This window comes from Cavia porcellus, unplaced genomic scaffold, assembly GCF_034190915.1.
Source record: "Cavia porcellus strain 051 isolate PalLab524CR breed Dunkin Hartley unplaced genomic scaffold, mCavPor4.1 scaffold_27, whole genome shotgun sequence".
Classification (NCBI taxonomy): domain Eukaryota; kingdom Metazoa; phylum Chordata; class Mammalia; order Rodentia; family Caviidae; genus Cavia; species Cavia porcellus.
Genome location: NW_026947510.1, coordinates 20,139,776 through 20,159,303, shown reverse-complemented (window position 1 = coordinate 20,159,303; position 19,528 = coordinate 20,139,776). Strand labels below are relative to the sequence as shown.

The window sequence follows — 19,528 nt, the reverse complement described above, 5'->3', positions numbered from 1 at the left end:
CCAGCTTCTCACTTATCTTTTATGCCTCACATCTTATAAATATAATAGCTGGGTACCAAGTGCCAGTATAGTCTTCAAATGCAGGAAGAACACTTGTGAAACTACTTAACTTATTGCTTTGCCCAGCTTAAGAGGTTTTCTTCATACTCTTGATTTAACATCGCCTTCTGCATTCAGCAAACATGTTTCACCCTTCCTCACCCTGGTGTGGAGAGAAGGCCAGTCCTGAGAGAACCAAGTTTGGCCTACCTCAGAGTTCAGATTCTACTATGTGACGAATATCTTGAACTGATTGTTTAATAGCAATCACAGTAAGTAAAGGTACCAGCTAAATACAGAATAGAGTGTCTGCAACATGTTTGGGGACCATCCAAGATTTGAGGAAGCCTTGTTTGAGAGGGAACTTGGAGAAGGCAGGGGATGGACAGAATGGAAGGAGAGGTGGAGACCAGAGAGAGCACTCCAGGCAGGAAAAGTGACCTCTGAAAGGGAAGAGATTATGAGTGACATACTTCCAGGATCTCGGGGCACCTAAGAAAGGTTGATTCTACTAATGCAGCATTATGTGATGTGCTTATTTAGTTACTGCAGAACTCCAGTCTCAGTGCTTGAAGCCTGTGACATCTAACTTGGCAGTGTGTGGTGGAGAGTAACAGGGATAGATATTTTTTCATTTTAAATTTTGAAATAATACACTCACAGGAAGGACATGTACCAGGAAGTCATGGCCTGGGTGACAGACTTTGGGAACAGGTGATTTCCTTGAGGGGTTGACCTGGACAGTCTTTATCACTCTCATAGCTAGTAGACTTTTGATTTTTGTTATAAAATATTCTTGGCCAAACTAACCAGATTCTGGCTCCAGACCTTAAGATTGCTCCAAGGTGCTCAGTTGCCATGGGCAAGTATAACAGGTTGGCCAGGTCCCACATATCTCTCGATTTTATCTGCATGACTTTCCTTGGAGAATCCCCTGTCTTCTACTCTCAGAAACAGTAGTGTCCTTGTCCCTTTCCACATGCCTTTAAGTGCCGTGATAAAATAATCTGAGAAGCTCTGTGCAGATGTAAATGCTGTGCCTAATCCTGTGGTTGAATTAATTGAATAAGAAAGCAACTCATCTTTTTTTAGTACAATAGTTGTTTGAAGTTGCCCAGTTCTTTAGGGTGAAACAATAAAATTTAGGTTTCTAGAGCTATAGTTGAGAGTATTTTGTTTGTTTATTTTGGGGGCTTTTTAAATGGTGCTGGAGATGGGACCCAGGACCTTGTTCATGCTAGGCACATACTCTACCACTAAGCACAGCCCCAGACCCACACCCAAGGGTTTAAAATCCTAAACCTGGATATCTCTGACCAATCCTGATGAATAGCTGGTGCTAGACTCACTTTCCCACCCTACACAGTTGTGCATTTGGGCACAGGACATGAATGATTCTTTAGACAACGAGCAGTAGGCAGTGAAAGACTGTGGTCCTGTCACAGGGCACAAAAGTAGCCCAGCTGATTCCCTGGTAGCACTTTCTGACCCTTGCCAACCTGTAAGGAGATATCACTGTTCTTGTTGAGCTGGAGCAGTAGAGTTCAGAACAAATGAAGTGGCCAGGGTTTGCAGGACAATGGCAGACATGAGGGAGCACAGTAGAGAAGGGGTCCAGAGACCTGCCCAGTCACAGAGCCTCTGGCTGGAGAGTCACTGCTCATGCTCAGGTGAGCAGATGCCCTCTCCTGGTAGCTGGTGGCAGAGTGGATATTCTGGAGTACATGCTGGGCCCAACGCTTCTGTGTCAGTTATCCAGAGAAGAGTCATAAGTGGCAACTCAGAAATGAAGATAAAAGCTCTAACTACAAAGGCTCCAGAGAAAGTTTATTCCTGACCCTGTGAAGATGACCTTGAATGAACTAGTCGATAACCTGGGCTTCATCCAAGTTTTAAACTTTTGATTCCAGACATCATTAAGAGAATGAAGAGGCTAACCAAACCGAGGAGATACCTGCCACACATTGATTGGCAGGCAACTTTCACCCAGGATAAACAAACTCTTGTACCACCCAATAATAATTTTTAAAAGGTCCACTTTTGTGTATGTGTGTTTTTAAGGGATCAGAAGTCTTGGACAGGTACCTCATAGTGAAGATCTGTGAACACACAAAAGTGCTCAGCATCAGTAATCAACGGGAGCCAGGTGTGGTGCACACACTCATGATCCTAGCACCCGAGGCAGAGGCAGGAGGATCACTGCAAGTTCGAGGCCAGCCTGAACTACTTAACAAGTGCTGTCTCAAAATATAAAAACTGAAGCAAAATTGTCATCAGGGAGATAGGAATTAAATCCATAAACACGTCACTGTGCGTATACTCAGCCAACTGTGCTAAATGCAGTCAGCCTGAGGAGCAGCCATCACTTTCATCTTTTGCTAATAGAGCAAGCACAGGAAATGAAACACACACCTGTCTACCTGATGACCCAAAAGTGGCCCTTCTAGATGTTTACCTTAGAGAAAGGCAAACAGATGCACTGAAATATCTACATGAAAATGTCCATTGCCACTTTTTTTTTTCTAACAGCCAGCATCTAGAATTGACCCTGGTCTTCATGAAGAGGAGAAAGAATAAACCTGTCTTAACATCATCACAAAGATAAAAAGGAGCTGCTGCTGGCACCAGCAGGGATGCCGAGCAAGCAAGTGCCTATTCGAAGATGTCATTCAGCTGAGACTGTTCTGACAGGCAAAGCTACAAAACTGGTGTGTGGTTTATGAAGCCGGGGAAGTGGTCACAGGGGACTGAAAGGGGAACAGAAGAGCCCTTTGGTGGAACCTTGTATGTGATGTATGCGTGCTTTACTTTAGGTAAGTTATACTCACCCTGGCAACAACTTCCAGCCTCCTGAGGAGGATTAGACAATACTGACGTGCTGATTTGCAACTTGTTTGACCTTGAAGAGACCAAAAAGGTGGAAAAGGCAGGTAGTGGAAAGGAAAAAGCACTGTCATCTGGCACGGAGGGCTTTCTCATTGCAAGCAAGCACATGTGTGCACTGCCAGCTGGGCAAGTGGGTGCCTAACATGTGCCTCGCCTTTGCTCCAGAGGCATTCCCATCCCCCTGTCTCCCCAGAATGCCAGGGGGTTCAACACAAGCATCCCCATGCCCGGGCACCCTGTGAACTTCTCCAGCGTCACCCTGGAGCAAGCCCGCCAGGATGTGGGGCAGCTGGAGCAGCTCATCGAGAGCCATGATGTCATCTTCCTGCTGATGGACACCAGGGAGAGCCGTTGGCTGCCCACTGTCATTGCTGCCAGCAAGAGAAAGGTGGGTGGGAGAACCAGGAGGCAGACTCCAATCGAGGCTATTGCCCACAGTCCAGAGGGGAAGGGAGTGACTAGCATAGTCTGTGGCAGGCCAGAGGGTTTCCCACGGGCTCCCTTTTGACCTCACATGGCACCAAGGGAACAGTGTGCATTCCTGTGGAGCCTTTCTAATCATCATTTGAAGAACTGCTGCTTATCAGTGACTGCTTTGAGGGCTGGCAGTGTTGAGTAGTTAATTAAAACAGGCTCCACACCTATGATCGAATAATGTCCAGCCATTTGCAGCTGTGTGTTTCAGAGAATTTTAATAATATGGAAAAATACTATTATGATAATTATGATACACTGTCATGTGTATTTTCTCACTTGTGTATATCTATAAATACGTCTTTCTCCGTGTGTCTATCCATCCTCTATCTACTAAGAGGGCAGAGCAAGACGGCAAGAAGAAAGGAAAAAAGGGAGAGGAAATACAGGTGAAGTGGAGGAGATAGTAGGAAGAAATGCTCCAAATTGTACCTTCTAGTAAGCTAGCAGAATGTGAAATTAGCCATGACTTGAAATATTTTTCTCTTACCTCTGTCCTCCTGTTCCTTGAAATTTGCAGCTGGTCATCAATGCTGCCCTGGGGTTCGACACATTTGTTGTCATGAGACATGGCTTGAAGAAACCAAAGCAGCAGGGAGCTGGAGACGTGTGTCCAAGCCATCCTGTAGTATCTGCCGACTTCCTGGGCTCATCACTTTTTGCTAACATCCCTGGTTACAAACTTGGCTGCTATTTCTGCAATGACGTTGTGGCTCCAGGAGATGTAAGTGAATTTCTCTGTGATTCTAGATATTTTCCAAACTGTCTTTTGCTTTAGAAACAGAGACCCAGCCCTTGCATTATTATTTAAATATTGTCTTTTAACCAAAGCTCTCTGCTGTGTTGGGGGATGGCATTATCCCACAGGAGCCTTGATCTGCCTGCCAAACTCTGTAGCTTTTTCTTGTTCACCAACATGAAGGCAGCCACAGCCATAGTGGGTCGTGGGAGGCACTCAGTGAGGAGACCACAGCCTGGACTGGTTCCTAACCTCACGCCACCTTGTTCCCCGTGCACACCTTAGTTAGTAAAGCCAGCTAAATAGGTAGGTCAGAGGCCAGCTTCCGGCCAGAGTCAACCCTGCCTCCCAGCTAATCTCAAATAAATCCTTTGGGCTCTGTCTGCAGCATGGGAATGGGACATGGGCTTGTCATATTTAGCAAGTGACAACAGAGGATTGCTAAACAGCTTTGGACTTCAGGGACATAATGATTTTTTTAGTTTTAAGTATGTCCTGGGCAGTATTTTGAGATTCTTTATGTTAAACATTTTATTTATTGTCTGAAATTCAGATTCACTGTGTCCCTGGACCTTATCTAGCAGCCTAGTATAAAAGGGATGAACAGCAGCCTTGTCTGCTCACAGTGCAAAGCAGTTGTGGTGTGCAGACATTTAAATAGCCTGAGCACAGAGTGTGACCTGTGCCTCTGCCTTTACTGCCACCCTCCAGTTGGCCCATGGGGGTGGCATTAGCAGCCCAGATCAGAGCTCCCAAGGAAGCCATGAAGAGATGTCTTCTGTGCCCTCTCCTCTCTTTTCCCCTTCTTTTAGAACTTTTGTTTAATAACTCGGACCTTCTTTGGGTGATAGCCTGTCCTCCCCCATATTTTCTGTGAAGAAAATACGGCCTTTCACTATGGGAAGTAGGGTGGCTCGAGGGTGTCCACTGTGGTGCTGGAATGTATAGCTGGTCCTGTTGCTGCTGAGTCTGATTCGGGTTCCACTGCAGTGAAGTCCTGCAGGTTTATAAGGTGAAATCCTCAGTTAGAATTACCCGACAACCCCTGGCTGTGCCTGGAGCAGGAAAGATGAGTTTCTGTGGCTGTTTCAGTGCCGGCCTGTGTGTGGGGCCAGGCAGAAGTGAGGGTTGAAGTTGAGTCCTGGGCCACACGTGTGTGTGAGAGGCACAGGAGGACCAAGACTGCAGTGTAACAAATTACTGCCCACATCTCGGGGACCTCAGTGTTGTATGGAGGCAGAACCCTGTTTAAATGATTTCTCCTCTCTATCTCCACCTCCTGGCTTCCAAGACAAATTAGGCAAATTGAGTCAGTTGTGGGGGCACTCACTGCAGGGCTAGTCTGTGAGGCAGGAGCATCCCTGCTGTTGTCTGAAAATCCCCATGCTCTGAAGGTTTAAGTTGCTGATCCTCATCAGCTTACTGCTACATTTAACATCCTGTTTGTCTTGATCCTCCTGAGAAGTGATGCTGTTTGAGACTGGACATTTGTGGCCATCAGGGTGTGGCTGGTTATGGTGAAAGCTAGAGCTGAGAGGACAGCATTACTGAGTGCACGAATCCATGCTTGCTTCTCTGCAGTCAACCCGGGACCGGACCTTGGACCAGCAGTGCACCGTGAGCCGCCCAGGCCTGGCCATGATTGCAGGAGCCCTGGCAGTGGAGCTGATGGTTTCTGTCCTGCAGCACCCAGAAGGGTGAGTCTGCTTTGCCAGCAGTGGTTCATCAGCTTCCCCTCCAGCTTTTCTTGGTCTGGTTCTTCTCTGAATTGGATTGTTCTTTCTTTCCTCTAAAACACAAACCCAAACAAAACGAACTGGTTCAGTCTTCATCCTGAGAGAGATTGGCATGTGTCCTTTAAGGCTATATTCCTACATCCTTCTGGACTTGAATTCTTTCAATTGTTTGGCCACCTGTCATCTGAAGAATTTAAATTTTTCTAGGCATCTTAGGACTTGCATTCATTCATAGGTTTTGATTTTCTGAGCCCTGAACATCTGTGAGGCATACTCAAATCACTTATGTTAGAAATTTTAGCCAGCTGCATGAGCAAAGGTCCACATTCAGTGACTCAGCTGAACAAGGCTTTATTTTCATTATGCGGCAAGAAGTTCAGAGGTCAGTAGTCCGGGGAGAACACAAGGGACCCATTGTACCATTGGGGACTCGAGTTTCTTCCTATACTGTCAGCTCTTCCTCTGTATTCCTTTCTTTTTTTCTGTCTGTCTGTCTGTCTCTTTGTTTTATCTTTGTTTGTTTGTTTTTTGAGACAGGATCTCACTATGAAATTCAGGCTGGCCTTGAACTCACTTTGTAGCCAAGGAAGGCCCTAAACTTAAAGCAGTCCACCTGCCTCAGCCTCCCAAGCTGAGGAATGCCATACCACACCATATTTCTGTGTTGTATGTGTGCCACCATGCCCAACATAGCTCTCTTCCTTATCATCCTGTGGTCACAAAATGCCTGCTGTGCCTCCAATATAGTGGGCCTATTGCAGGAAAGGAGTGGTCAAAAGATGAAAAGTTGTGGTCAGCTCAGTCTGTCCTCTTTCAGAGTGCTTTCCTGAGGATTCCCACATTGACTCTAACTCCTAGTTGCAAGGAATTATGGCAAATGTGGTTTCTTGGCTGGCTATTTTGTCTCTCTGAATAAAGTTGTGAGAAAGTAGAAGACAATAATGGATATTGAGTAAACAATTGGTAGTGTCTTCACAGTTTTTTTTATAACTTCTTTATATTTTAGCTAGGTTGGTGGCACAGATATTCCCAGCTCTCTGGGAGGCTGAGGCAGGAGGATCACAAGTTGCAGCCCGATCTGGGCAACTTAGAGTCTTAGTGAGATCCTGTTTAAAGAAAGTGTGTATGAGGGAGTGCATCTCATTGTAAAAGGATCAATCCTCAGTACTGCCCAAAACAAACAGAAACTTATATGTTAAACCTTATGTGTAGGAATATAGGAATCTCATGTGTAGGATGGAGGAATATAGCTTCAAAGCACACATGCCAATAACCTTTTGTTATTGTTATATGGGTGGTACTTATTTCATTTTGGTAACATTTTTCATTTTTGTTATTTCTCATTTGTTTCTTAACTTCAAGCTTCTAATCCAGCACATTTTTCTTTTGCCTAAAGAATAGATACCCTTTATTATTTCCTTCAGAGATAACAGAGACAAAGATATGTCTGTGTGTGTGTGTGTGTGAGAGAGAGAGAGAGAGAGAGAGAGAAGGGAGAGAGAGAGAAAGAGGGAAACAAAGCACTTTTCTGCTTAAGATTTGCTGATGTTGGATGGAACCTTTTCTTCTCTTGATGAGCATGATCTGTGTGTCCTTGCACTGTCGCCTGGGTTGGAAAGGGTGCTATCACCTAGCTGCCCCTCTCAGTGCTTGCTTTCTGCCTTTTGCTATGGCTCTGACAGTGAGCTCTTCCTTGTCCGCTTTTCAGAAATCTGGCCACACGCACCAACAAAATTCTGCTCGTTCCGGCCAAGCTCTCTGGTAGTTTCTGAGTCCTTGGTCCGATAGTGATAACTGCTGTGGAAAACTCTCAGCTATTGTCTCTGGACATTTTGGTCATGGCCCATTGCACTCCCGCTGTGTTGCACCTGTGGGGGTTGTGTGGGGTCTAGGCACATATTGGTCAGAGCCAACCCATGGGCCTCTCATGTTCTTCTCTGTTTTTAGATGTTTGTCTTTCCTGGTTTGAGTCTGGCACTTTACTCTTGACTTATCTTCTAGTTACTGATTTTTAATTTGTGTCTGATATGTGTTAAAACCATCTATTGAATTTTTAATACCATCATATACATTTCAGCTGGGCATGGGTGCGCACCTAAACTCCTAGCACACGGGAGGCTGAGGTAGGAGGATCACTATGAGTTTGAGGCCAGTCTGGGCTGGGCTATACAGTGAGCTCAAGAACAGCCTGAACTACATAGTGAAACCATGTCTCAAAAAAAAAAAAAAAAAAACCAAAACATTATGTTTTAGGTCTATAATTTCCATTTTCTGCTGAAGTTATGCTTTTGGTTTTTCTGGTTCCATAAAAACAATGTTTTCTTCTAAGTGCTTAGCAGGTATCTCCACTGCCTGGGTCTCCTGGGGTCTCTTCCTGTTCTCTGTGGTTTTTCTTGGCTTTTGGTCATATTTATTTTCTCATATACCTATTTTTTCAAAACATCAAAACTTTTAAGAATGTAAAATTCAAACAACATGCATGAAAGTATATATATACATCTATACATTCCCCTTGTATTCACTACCAAGTTCCAAAAGTTCACCCATATATATATACACAAACATTCCCCAAGTTCACCATGGTCAATCATCATTTTACTATGAACTTGACCACTTGTTTTTCATTTCCTACTGGGTTTTAAAAAAGCAAACCTAATACATAGCATTTCATTTTTAAGATGTATATGTTTCTATTTATCTCTACTATTTTATGCATAAAACAAGTTAACAGCAACTCCTTAATATAACCACATATCCCCTTTTAGGTCTAGGGATTGAACCCAGGACTCCATGAATGCTAGGTGAGTGCTTTTACCACTGAGGTATACCCTCATTAACATATATCCAGTTAATATTTAATTTCTCAAGTTGGGCAATATTGCCACTGAGAGGCTAAGACAGGAAGATTGCTTGAGTCCCAGAGTTCAGAGCCAGTCTGGACAATAGAGTAAGACCCTGCCTCTTAAAAAAACAAAAGCTGGGTGTGGTGGTGCACACCTGTAATTCTAGCACCCAGAAAACAGAGGCAGGAGGATTGTGGTGAGTTTGAGACCAGCTGAGGATATATAAGGGAGTTCAGTGCCAGTTTATATTACATAGTGAGACCCTGCCTCAAAAAACAACAGCAAAACAAAGACCCCCCCCAAAAAAAAAACCCAAAATAAGAAATTCTTCTAATTCCTTACACATGGTGTTTGTTAGTTTGCTTGGTTTTGGGTGCAGGGATTGCACCTAGAGGTACCAAGAAGTACTCGTCTTCCTCTGAGCTGTATACCTCCAGTTGTTTGGTAATTTCATTGAGTGCTCAGCATTGTACATGAAACATTGCAGAGATGCTCTGATTTTCATTTCCTCTGGTACAATGCTGAGCTTAAGAGCCCTTGTATCCTAGAGTCTCTTAATCAGCTGTGGGTGGTCTTCTGGGTCCCTCATTCTGAGGACAGAGGCCCCGTAATTTCTACCCAAAGCCAGCACTCCTTTTCTGTGTTCCTCTGAATAGCAAACTTCAGCCTCCGGTTTTTCCTCCTGCTTCATGATTGTTCAGCTTTGAATCTGTGGCCACTGCTTTTGGAGTTTGAACAATCACTTTTTGGGGACCCCTTCCCCAAGATACCTGGCTTAATTTTATGGTCTTCTGTTTGCTTACAAATCTTGGCCTAATTCTTCTCTACTTTAGTTGCTTTCTGATCCTTTCTTTCTTTTTTTTTTTTTTTTTTTTTTGTTACTGAGGATTGGACCTAGGGCTTTGCTCTGAGCTATATACTCAACCTTTTTTATTTTAATTTTGTATTTTGAAGGAGCGTCTCATTAAATCATTAAGTGCTGGGCTTGAACTTGCTCAGAGTGCTGGTGTTACAACTGTACACTGCCACCTCAGGCCTCTGCTCAGCTTTCTTGAGGGCCTCATGCTGCCTCACAGGAGGGCGGAGAAACAAGGAAAACAGGAACATGTGGAAGGGCACACGTGCGGACAGGAAGTAGAGGGGCACGTCATCATGGCACCTAGTCCAGTCCCTCAGTAACTGGTGAGGCACAACTCTCCCTGAGGCCTCAGCCAGTCTTAGAAGATCCTAACCCCGACTTTAGGACAACATTAATCTGTCCTCGGGGTGATGACCCCTGGAAGTCCCCACCTCTCAGTACTGTTACCCTGGCAGTTCTTTTTCAGCAAAAGTTTGGCTAGGCACAAGCCACACTACAGCCATGGTGTCTACTTCACTGTTTATTCTCAACGCAAGAGTTGGTGCCAACCCCTGGTTCCCCAGTGCCACACACGTTTGGAAAATATTTTTAAAATTATTAAGCAGTCATAGTGCTGTGAGCTTGCATGAAAAAAGAAAGAAATGAGTAGACTGGCATTTTTCTACTTTTTTAGGATTTTTTGGTGCTGGGAATGGAACCCAGAGCCTTGTGCATGCCAGGCAAGTGCTTGCCACTGAGCCATCCACACCAGCATCTGCACAGTGTTTTGTTTCTTCTTGGCCTTGGACCTTGTAGTGGTCCCTATGTTGAACACAAATACTAACTCATTTACAGGGTGTACAGTGGACCATAACTTGTGTATTGTGCTTTTGGACGGCTCTGATTTAAACAGGTGGTGCTTTAAACTGGTGGGAATGTGTTAATTTTCATAGCAGACATAGTAAGAAAGAATTATTATTATTAGATTTTTGATGGAGAAATTGAGGCACAGTGAGGATAATGAGGAGGCTCATTTCACCTCTCTAGCAGGTGGGAAAGCCAGGGCTTATTGGGGTGGCACCAGACTGTTTGATCACTGTGCTGTGCTATCTGTTACACAAGCAAGAGAGAATCAAATTTTGTTTTGTTTTGGTGTTGGGACTGAACTCAGGACCTTGTGCTTGCCCAGCAGGTGCTTGTGCTGCCGAGCTAAATCCCTAGCCCTGAGAATCAAATTTTTAAGAGATTTATTTCTCAAAAATTAAAGATTTAATCCTCAGAAGCTCAAAATACAAATTCATGTGGATATTTTACTTATTTTGTGACTCAGGTTTTCTACACAGCTGACAATTTTGGTCGCACCTGTAACCAGGATAGACACTGTGGTGTTCAACAGAAGGAGCAGCATTTATGTCCTTTCCTTATCTTTCCCACCTGCCCCTGTTGTCTGTGACATTTAAGTTTGAGGCTGCCTCCTGGCAGAAAGTACTCGTGATGCCATCTTTGAGAACTGATGTTACACTTCCTTGGCCTTGGCCTTGTGCCTGCAGCATTTGTCCTGGTCATGGGTTAAAGACCAGGTCCTGCATCGTATCAAACCTGTGACATAATAGGCAGCATACTGGGGAGTGCATGAGTTGTTCTACTTAATTAATTTCTATGGCTATTTTTCCTTCTTCCACTTTGGTAGCATTTACGTCTGTTCATGAAGTTAGTATTAAGCTGGGTCTGGTGGTGCATGCCTGTAACTCTGGTATTCCTGGAGGCTGAGGCAGAAGGATTGTAAGTTACAGCCCAGCCTGGGCAACTTAGTAACTTAAGGAGACCCTGTCTCAAAGGAGAAAATAAAAAATGGCTGGGATATAGCTCAGTGCAAAAGGATCTGGATTCAATCCCCAGTAGTCAAGGGGAAAAAAGAATGAAGAAAAGAAGTTAATGTTAGAATGTTTTCCACTTCAAAATTTCAATGCAGAACTACTATGGGGCTGGGAGCATCCTCCTGTAGGAAGACCTAGGTTCTGCTCTAACACTGACCCTAAAGTGCAGGAGTTGCATTTATAGGCTTACCTTGCATCAAACATCACTCTTGGCAATTTATCTACCATCTTCTTTATTCTTGGTTTTCTATTTGTTTTTCGTATTTTTGAGACAAGGTTTTACTATGTAGTCCAGGCTGGCCTTGAATTCACTACATAGCTCAGGCTAGCCTCAGACTCAAAGTGATCATCCTGCGTAGCCTCCTGAGTGCCGGGATTAGAGGGTTACGGCACCACATCCAGCTTCCCTTGTTCTTGTTTTATAGGTGAGGGACCTGAAGTTCAGAGAGCTTAGGCAACTTTCACATGCTTTGGTTTTCCAGTTCTGAGCCATCAGTGATTTTTTTTTTTTTTAAATACACTTTCCTTCCCTCCAGAGACAAGAGTGTTTTGCCAGGGTCTGCTGTCCACCCAGGGGCCACTGCAGTCCTCCGAATGTCAGTGAACACATCCTACATGTAGGTTCACTGAGCAGCTCCACTGTTCCCTCTCCCCAGGGGCTACGCCGTCGCCAGCAGCAGTGAGGACCGCATGAACGAGCCTCCCACCTCACTGGGGCTCGTGCCCCACCAGGTCAGTGATGGGATGAAGGCAGGGCTCTGGCCGGCCTGCTGGGTTGGGGGGACACTTGGGGTTCCTGCCGCATCTCATCCGTGCAGCTGGCTCACTCTGCAGCCAGTATTCAGAGGAAGCCTTTGTGACCCCCAGAAGGTGTCCTTTGTGGGGGAGCTTATGGGGAAACATTGGAACCCAGGAACATGGCCGGAACTGTGATACATTCCACCTGCTGACCCAGTGGGAAAGGAATGGCAGGCTTTGCAATCAGCCCCCAGCCCTGATTGGGGGCACGAAGGTGACCTTCCAGTCAGAGCACAGAACCTCTCCCCAGCATTAGCTCCTTATCTGTAAATGAGACAGACCCCCCTCCACCCCATTGGCTAGAGACCAGGGCAGCAATGTGAGGGTCCCAAGGAGTGATGCCTGCTGCTCTGGTCACTGCTGTTTGTTGTTCTTGTTAACTCCCTACCTAGATAGATTGGAACAGCCATGAGTTGCCTCCCCAGGAGCAGGCTGTCTTTTCAGAAGTAGAACCCGAAGCATCCTATGGATGTTTCATCCCTTAGGGAGATACCCAAAGAAAACAGAGAGACACACACTATAAGACCCAGGTGGCCTTTTCAGGAGTGTGTGTCACTATATGTTTCAGAGGGAGCAAAAGGGTCCTGGTCTGATCTCTTGGAGGTCAGCGCTCTTGGTTCTTCCACACTGAGTGCCAGTCCCCTGTGCCCATCTGCTTCTGGTCTGTTCTGTTTTGGGTGCATACCAAGCATGTGCTGTGCCCTGAGCTGCACCTTGCCATGCCCACCCATTCCATACTGTAGGGCAGACTCTCCTCTTTCTCCCCATACCTGTCCTCACTTCTGTCCAGACTGGCCCTGTCCTTTTCCAGTTGAGGAAGGAAATGATCCAAGCGGGTCATAGAGAGGGTTACTGGCTGCTGTCCACTCTCATGTCTGCCCTCCTACCAGTGTTATCCTTGATGTCTTGTTGGGACCCTCAGCTCCTAGTCCCCACTGCTCCCACTACATACCTGGCAGTGGGCCCCCCAATCTACCCACACCCCGTGTCTGTATCAATGAAAGCAAGTGCTCTGCCTGAATCCAGGAACCCACCTGACATGGGTTGTGACACAGAGTCCTGGGGAATGTGACCTTCCCCAGTAGGCCCTGTATCAGCATCACTGGGTGCTGACCTCTAGGCTGCCTTCCTACCCTGGTCCTTGAGCCGAATCCTCGTCTCCTTTACAGATTTGTGCTAAGAAAGGCCTTAATTAAATTTTCAGTCATGCACTGCTCTGGTTTCCTTCTTCAAGCCCTTTATGTTCAATTACTGCAGTTGTAGTTTTCTCAGTGCCGAGGCCAGAGGGCAGAACCAACTCTTTAGAGAAGATGCCAATGTCAAAATGCATGTGCCCGTGTTTTCCAAGTGCTATGGCAACTAATCCCTCTTGTGTGACTGATCCCCATTGAGCCTGGTGATTGTTTGTCACTCAGCAGCCCTTCCAGTTCCCTCTCTTCCTTTTCAGCTGCCTGAAGGATTATTTGGTTGTTGGCCATCTCTTCATTTGGTCTTTTCAAAGACTGATGAATAACCTAGCCATATATGGGAAAGGCCCGGTGTGTGTATGTGTGTGTGTGATCACTCACTTGCAGTATTTTAGATTTCAGGGCTTTATTTTTAGCTGCATTCTAAAAAAAGTAGTAATTAAAAATTAATCACAAAATTAATATGCTGTCCATTCTTAGTGTTTAAATAACTTTTCCTTTTTCTTAAGTGAATGCGTCTATTCCTGCAACTGTTTTGACTAGGGGAATATCTTTTACACAAAAACTGCCTAGTTGCCCTCTCAGCACTTCATTCCTCCCCTTCCTCCTCCCCCTTCTCCCCTTCTTCTTCTTTCCTCCCCTTCGTGGTCCCTACCCCTCCAAGATAAATGGTTTCCTGTTGGAGAGAACTCAGTAAACTCCTTTGTGTATTCTGCATGTAAAGAATGATCAGCCAGGCTCTCTTGGCTCGTTTTTCTCAGTGTCCCAAAGGAGACCTTTTCCTCCCTTGTCCCCTGCAGAATGAGATGCAGTATTGCAGAAAAGCATTAGTCCTTGGACTGAGGCTCACATGGCCCACTGGAGGAAGTCCTTAACTTTCTGTGTTCCTGGTCCCTGGATCAGAGCCAGGAGGCCTGAGGATTACTTGTTCTCTCTGTGGGCTAGGGCAGAATTCAGTCCATCTAGAAATTAGCCAGGTACAGAAAGACATCATTAGACCCTGAAACTCATTGAATTTCATGCCCAAATAAACTTCTTATTGACTCTGGAAACCATTTAAAGTGAGAAAATGGGCATATAGGTCTTGGTTTCCAGGTATACTTTTTTTTTTCAAGTTTGGCCTCAAGAACATGTTTTGTTAGGCATCAAGAAGTATGACCTACCTTCTATCTATAAAGAAGGTTATTCTTGGGGCTGGGGATTTAGCTCAGCGGCATAAGCACCTGCCTTGCAAGCAGGCGGTCGTGAGTTCGATCCCTGGTACCGATAAAAATGAAAAAGACAAAAAAAAAAAAAAAAAAGAAGGTTATTCTTCAAAACTTTCTTAGCTAGGTGTGATAGTACTTGCTTGCAATCCCGGCACTTGGAAGGGTGAGGCAGGAAGGAGGATTGCCATGAGTTCTAGGCCAGTCTGGACTATGTAATGAGTTCAGCGTCAACCTGAACAACATAGTGAAATCCTGTCATAAAAACAAACAAAAAAAAGATGTGTGGGAGAGTCAAAAAGAGGGCGGCTTGATAGGTAGCTGGGTGGAGAGCCTCTTTGGGAAAAACAGCTCAGACGCTGGAATTTAACAACATGGAGAGAGCCGGACAAGGGGAAGGGGATTCTCACGACCCAGGAGGAAACTGAGGGAGAAGGAAAAGGGGAGGAGGAAGGAAAAATTTGGGTGGAGGGCTGGAGCCGGATGCTCTCAATGAGACCAGTCCTGCACTGTGCTGGGTGCGCCCTGCAGTTGGATGATTCACGTGAGTGCTGGGCCCTTGGCGGGAGGACACGGTGCAGTGTGGAGTAGAACCAAGGTGGAGAACTGCATTAATTCGTGGTGAGTGCTGGAAATTGGGTCCTGTGGCGGGTGTGGCCAGCCGGAAGACATTTGGAGTTGGGCAGGATAGGCCCTAGTCCTGCACCGCAGTGGCATCAATCAGCCACCCCTGGCCCAAAGAGAACTGGTGGGACCTACTTGGGCTGAGTCACACACCTGGTTAGGACCTAATAGCCAGGGACAGAACTGTCCCAAATCTGTGATATCCGCCACAGCACAGCCTAAGTTGCTAAAGGCACTCGGCAGTTGATTGGCTCAGAGGAGAATTGCCAGCTCACATTGCCCCTGCGTGCACCTCAGATAACAGCAAACTGGAGAAGGCAGCAAGCTCCCAGCTAGCACGCTTCAGAAAAACCATAAGCAATACGGAGAGGGCCTGAGACCTCCACCATATATCTGTCTGAAAGAAATCAGAAACATGACAAGAGAAAGAACAAGAAAAAACCTCCAGCCGTTGACCCTGGGAAAATAAGTCCAGGAGAAGTAAATATAGAAGAGATCCAGTGCAGCAATCATGCATTATTGGCCACAAAATCAGTGGACATAAAGAAATATCTTTGTGACCTCTTAGATGAACTTAAAACTGAAATTCTAATCCAAGTGAGGCAAAATATAAAAATATTAATAAAAGAAACGCTAAGCCCCTCTCAAGAAGACACAGATAGAAGAATGGAGGAACCCAGAAAAGGAAGAGAAACCTTTGGTGAAGAATATAAACAAAATCTAGAATACAGGAAACAGATCCAAAGAGATTACCAGGAAATTAAAAACTCCATTGAAAGCTGGCAAAATGCCTTGACCGAAACTAAAGTTAGCCTTTCAAAACTTGAAGATAGATTTGCAATGTGTGATCATGAAAGAAAAGACCTTTTAAAAATAACAAGGAATCAGGAAGCAACAATACAAAGGTTAGAAGACAATGGGATCTATAACTTAAGGAAAAAAATGTGAGCAAAGAAGCAGGAATAACCACAAATGAATTACAAAGGCTATTCACAGAAATAATTAAGGAAAACTTCCCAAGCATAGGAAAAAGAAATGATATCCAGATAAATGAGGCATACAGAACTCCAACTAACTACAACCAAAACAGACCTACACCCAGACATATAATAATTAAGATCCCAGAAATTCACAAGAACAGAATATTAAAAGTGGTCAGAGAAAAGAAGCAGATCACCTATAAAGGAATATCCATCAAAATAACGACAGACTTCTCAATACAAACTATCAAATCATGAAGAGCCTGAGTGAAGTAGTCCACTTTAGTTCAAGTAGTATTGAACTAAAGACAATATGATAGACAGTGAAGATCTACAGTGGATTTGCTTTGAAATCCATTTTTCTTAAAATTGTTTCCTTACTATCTGTTTTGTTCTGTTTTGTTATGTTTAATCTTATCCTCTTTAAAATTAAAAAAAAATCATTGTATTTACATATAAAATCCTGCTCTGAAGGAAAATAACCTCCAAGCCAGGTTGATGTACCCTGAAAAACACTGTCTCAAAATTAATGGAAAAACAAGGTGTTTCCAAGACAAGGAGGAACTGTGGGAGTTCATGGCCACCAATCCAACCCTACAAAAAATACTGAAGGACATTCTAGAGAGAGAAAAAAAAATACCAGGATTCCAGCAACCATGGCAGAGAGGCCTCAATGGAATGAAGGAGAAAAGTGGACAAATAATAGCAGAAATGAGGCAGAGAAGGTGGGCTATCTTCTCTAATATAGCTAGTCTTGATACACTAACAAAAAGAACCGCAGGCAGAGTAGATAAGGAGATAGGACCCATCGAGATACTCTGAATAGGAAATATACTCAACCTGAAAGAGGGTTAATAAACTGAAAGTCAAAGATGAGAAAACAATGCTCTATGTGACAAAGAACCAGAGAGAAATAGGGACAACTCGTCCAGCAGCTGCAGATAGGTTGTAAAGTCACGACACTTTTGTGCAGTGAACTACTCAGCTAGAAGGAAGGAAAACCTCGTGACTTTAATAAGTAAAGGAATACAGCTCAAGATCAAGCTCAGAGGTAAAAATGTTCAACATCACTCAGATAGATAATGGGTTACCCCCCTAATCTAAAAACTAAAGGAGTTAGTGGGACCCAAAATATACAAAGCACCCTGAGAAAGGGAAAGGGGAGGAATTGCCTAAAAAAGGAAGGTAGAGGACATTATTAATAGTGTATCAGGATGTAAAAGCCACATTAATCTTATCACTGTGTTTAGTTTGATTTTATTTTGTTCCAGTCTGTCTACTCATACTAGATTTGAGGGCATATACAGCTATCCCCAAAATAGCATATATTACAGTAAATATCCTTAATTCCCTATATAAACAATCTGAAGCCCTGTATTACTTACATATATGACTGATCTTATTTGAAGCTGGTTTGTTAGATCACTGTTTTGTCTTGACTGATTTTATTCAAATTTGGTATGCTTGGTAGTATCAAGTCTAAGAGGATAGACGCAGCTACTCTGAAGATGACAAGATGTAATAAGATACCCATTCCGGTTTGATTATTAACTGCTTTTGAAGTCCTACAATGTCTCCAATGTTGTGTTTTTATTAAAATTGCTATGTAATGCTATGTTCAATTATATTATGTCTGATGATGTAGACAATTCTATTGAAAATAACAAAAGACAGCAGAGTAACTACTGTAGATCACCTAATATTTTGGTTTTATATGTCTTTCTCATTTCATGTTTTTCTAGAAATTTGTTTTGTAGTTTTATTTTGATCTGTTTTTCTCTATAATACAGAAAGGATAAGTATACATTTAGAGATTCACCCATGTGGAGAATTTCTATACAGTTTACGGAAATAGATTATATAATGCACGATGTAATGAACAGATATTCTGAAGAAGAGACACTAAGATACCCAGTGCTAAGTCTGTAGCATTATGATATAAAATCTAGCAATATTATTATTTACTGTTCAGAGTGATAATATTGGTCTAGTCTCTTATGTTTAGTTTTAGCATATGTAAAGATATGGACAGCTACTTCAAAGAGAATGAGAGACATTATGGCAGCCATTGTTGACTTCCCTAGTGTCACATCTTGAAGACCTAAAAAGCCTTCATTATCCTGTTCTGATTAGATTAGTACTATAATGTTCAGTATATATTTCACTGTGTGTGAAGATGAGGACAACAGTTTGGAAGAAAACTAAAGAAAATATGATATGGGCTGGGGATATAGCTCAGCGGCATAAGCACCTGCCTTGCAAATAAGCAGTCGTGAGTTCAATCCCTGGTACCGATAAAAAGGAAAAAGACCAAAAAAAAAAAAAAAGAAGAAAATATGATAGACAATGAAGATCTACAGTGGATTTGCTTTGAAATCCATGTTTCTTAAAATTGTTTCCTTATGATCTGTTTTGTTCTGTTTTTTCTGTTTAATCTTATCCTCTTTAAAATTAAAAAAAAAATCATTGTATATATATATAAAATCCTGCCAGGCTCTGGTGCACAACTTTATAGATTACTGCAAATGAGCACACCTGTGCCAGCGCACAGATTCAGAAGAATGTGTTCACCCATACTCAGTGCTTCTTCCATCAGGGAGGGGTGCATCTTTTTCAGGGGAGTCAAGGGCTCACTGTGTAGTCCAGGAAAGCCTTGAGCTCTCAAATCTCCTGTCTCAGCCTCCCCAGTGCTGGGATGACAGGCGTGGTGAGAGATAAACATCTCAGGCCCTTAGCCCTGTGGGAGATTTTCGTCAGACTCTGACCTTCCTGTAAAGGTTCCATGGCAGTGCACTCTTGATCTGGCTGCTTTGGTGGACAGCCTTGTCACTGTAGTTACTTGCATAGTGGTGTATTCTCTCTGCCTCCCAGCCCTTGGGATCTTTTACTGAGTGCCAGGTCTTCCTTCTGGTCCTTTGTGCTCAGCGCTGTTCTGGCATTATGAAAGGGACAGGACGCTCCCAAGGTCTGAAGGAAGCTGGGCTACAGGCACGGGGGAGACCCTGACCATGACGGAAGTTAGTGGCTACCAGCCCTGCTGGGCCATGGTCAGATGCTCAGGGACCACAGCAGCCATCCAAACCCCAAGGTCCTGCTTAACTGTTTAGTCCTCTTTGTGCACCCAGCAGTGCACATGCTGAACTACTGAGGAGACCCTGGATGTGCATGGTCCTCCTCTGGGTCGGGGCTTGCCACCCACACAGGTCTCTGGAGCTCTTGAACTCTTTCTCATGCTTTATTTCAAGAAAGTAGCACAGAGCCAAAACTAGGGTGGGATCCTGCGAGAGCCAGGCCTGGGAGTC

At 44.1% G+C, this 19,528-nt stretch overlaps 1 protein-coding gene across 15 annotated transcripts in view; it reads left to right on the top strand.

Annotated features, from left to right (window-relative positions):
- Positions 1-19,528, top strand: part of Atg7 (autophagy related 7) — a 298,368-nt gene that overhangs the window by 126,237 nt on the left and 152,603 nt on the right. For 10 of the 15 annotated variants that reach the window (XM_023561923.2, XM_003462738.5, XM_063237996.1 and 7 more), the window contains exons 13-16: positions 3,119-3,313; positions 3,920-4,123; positions 5,720-5,835; positions 12,089-12,164. In XM_023561923.2, the coding sequence (XP_023417691.1) occupies positions 3,119-3,313; positions 3,920-4,123; positions 5,720-5,835; positions 12,089-12,164 (591 nt within the window). Of the gene's footprint in view, positions 1-3,118; positions 3,314-3,919; positions 4,124-5,719; positions 5,836-11,968; positions 12,165-19,528 lie in introns of those variants that run through there. The other 5 variants (XM_063237998.1, XM_063238000.1, XM_063237999.1 and 2 more) reach the window with 2 other exon arrangements.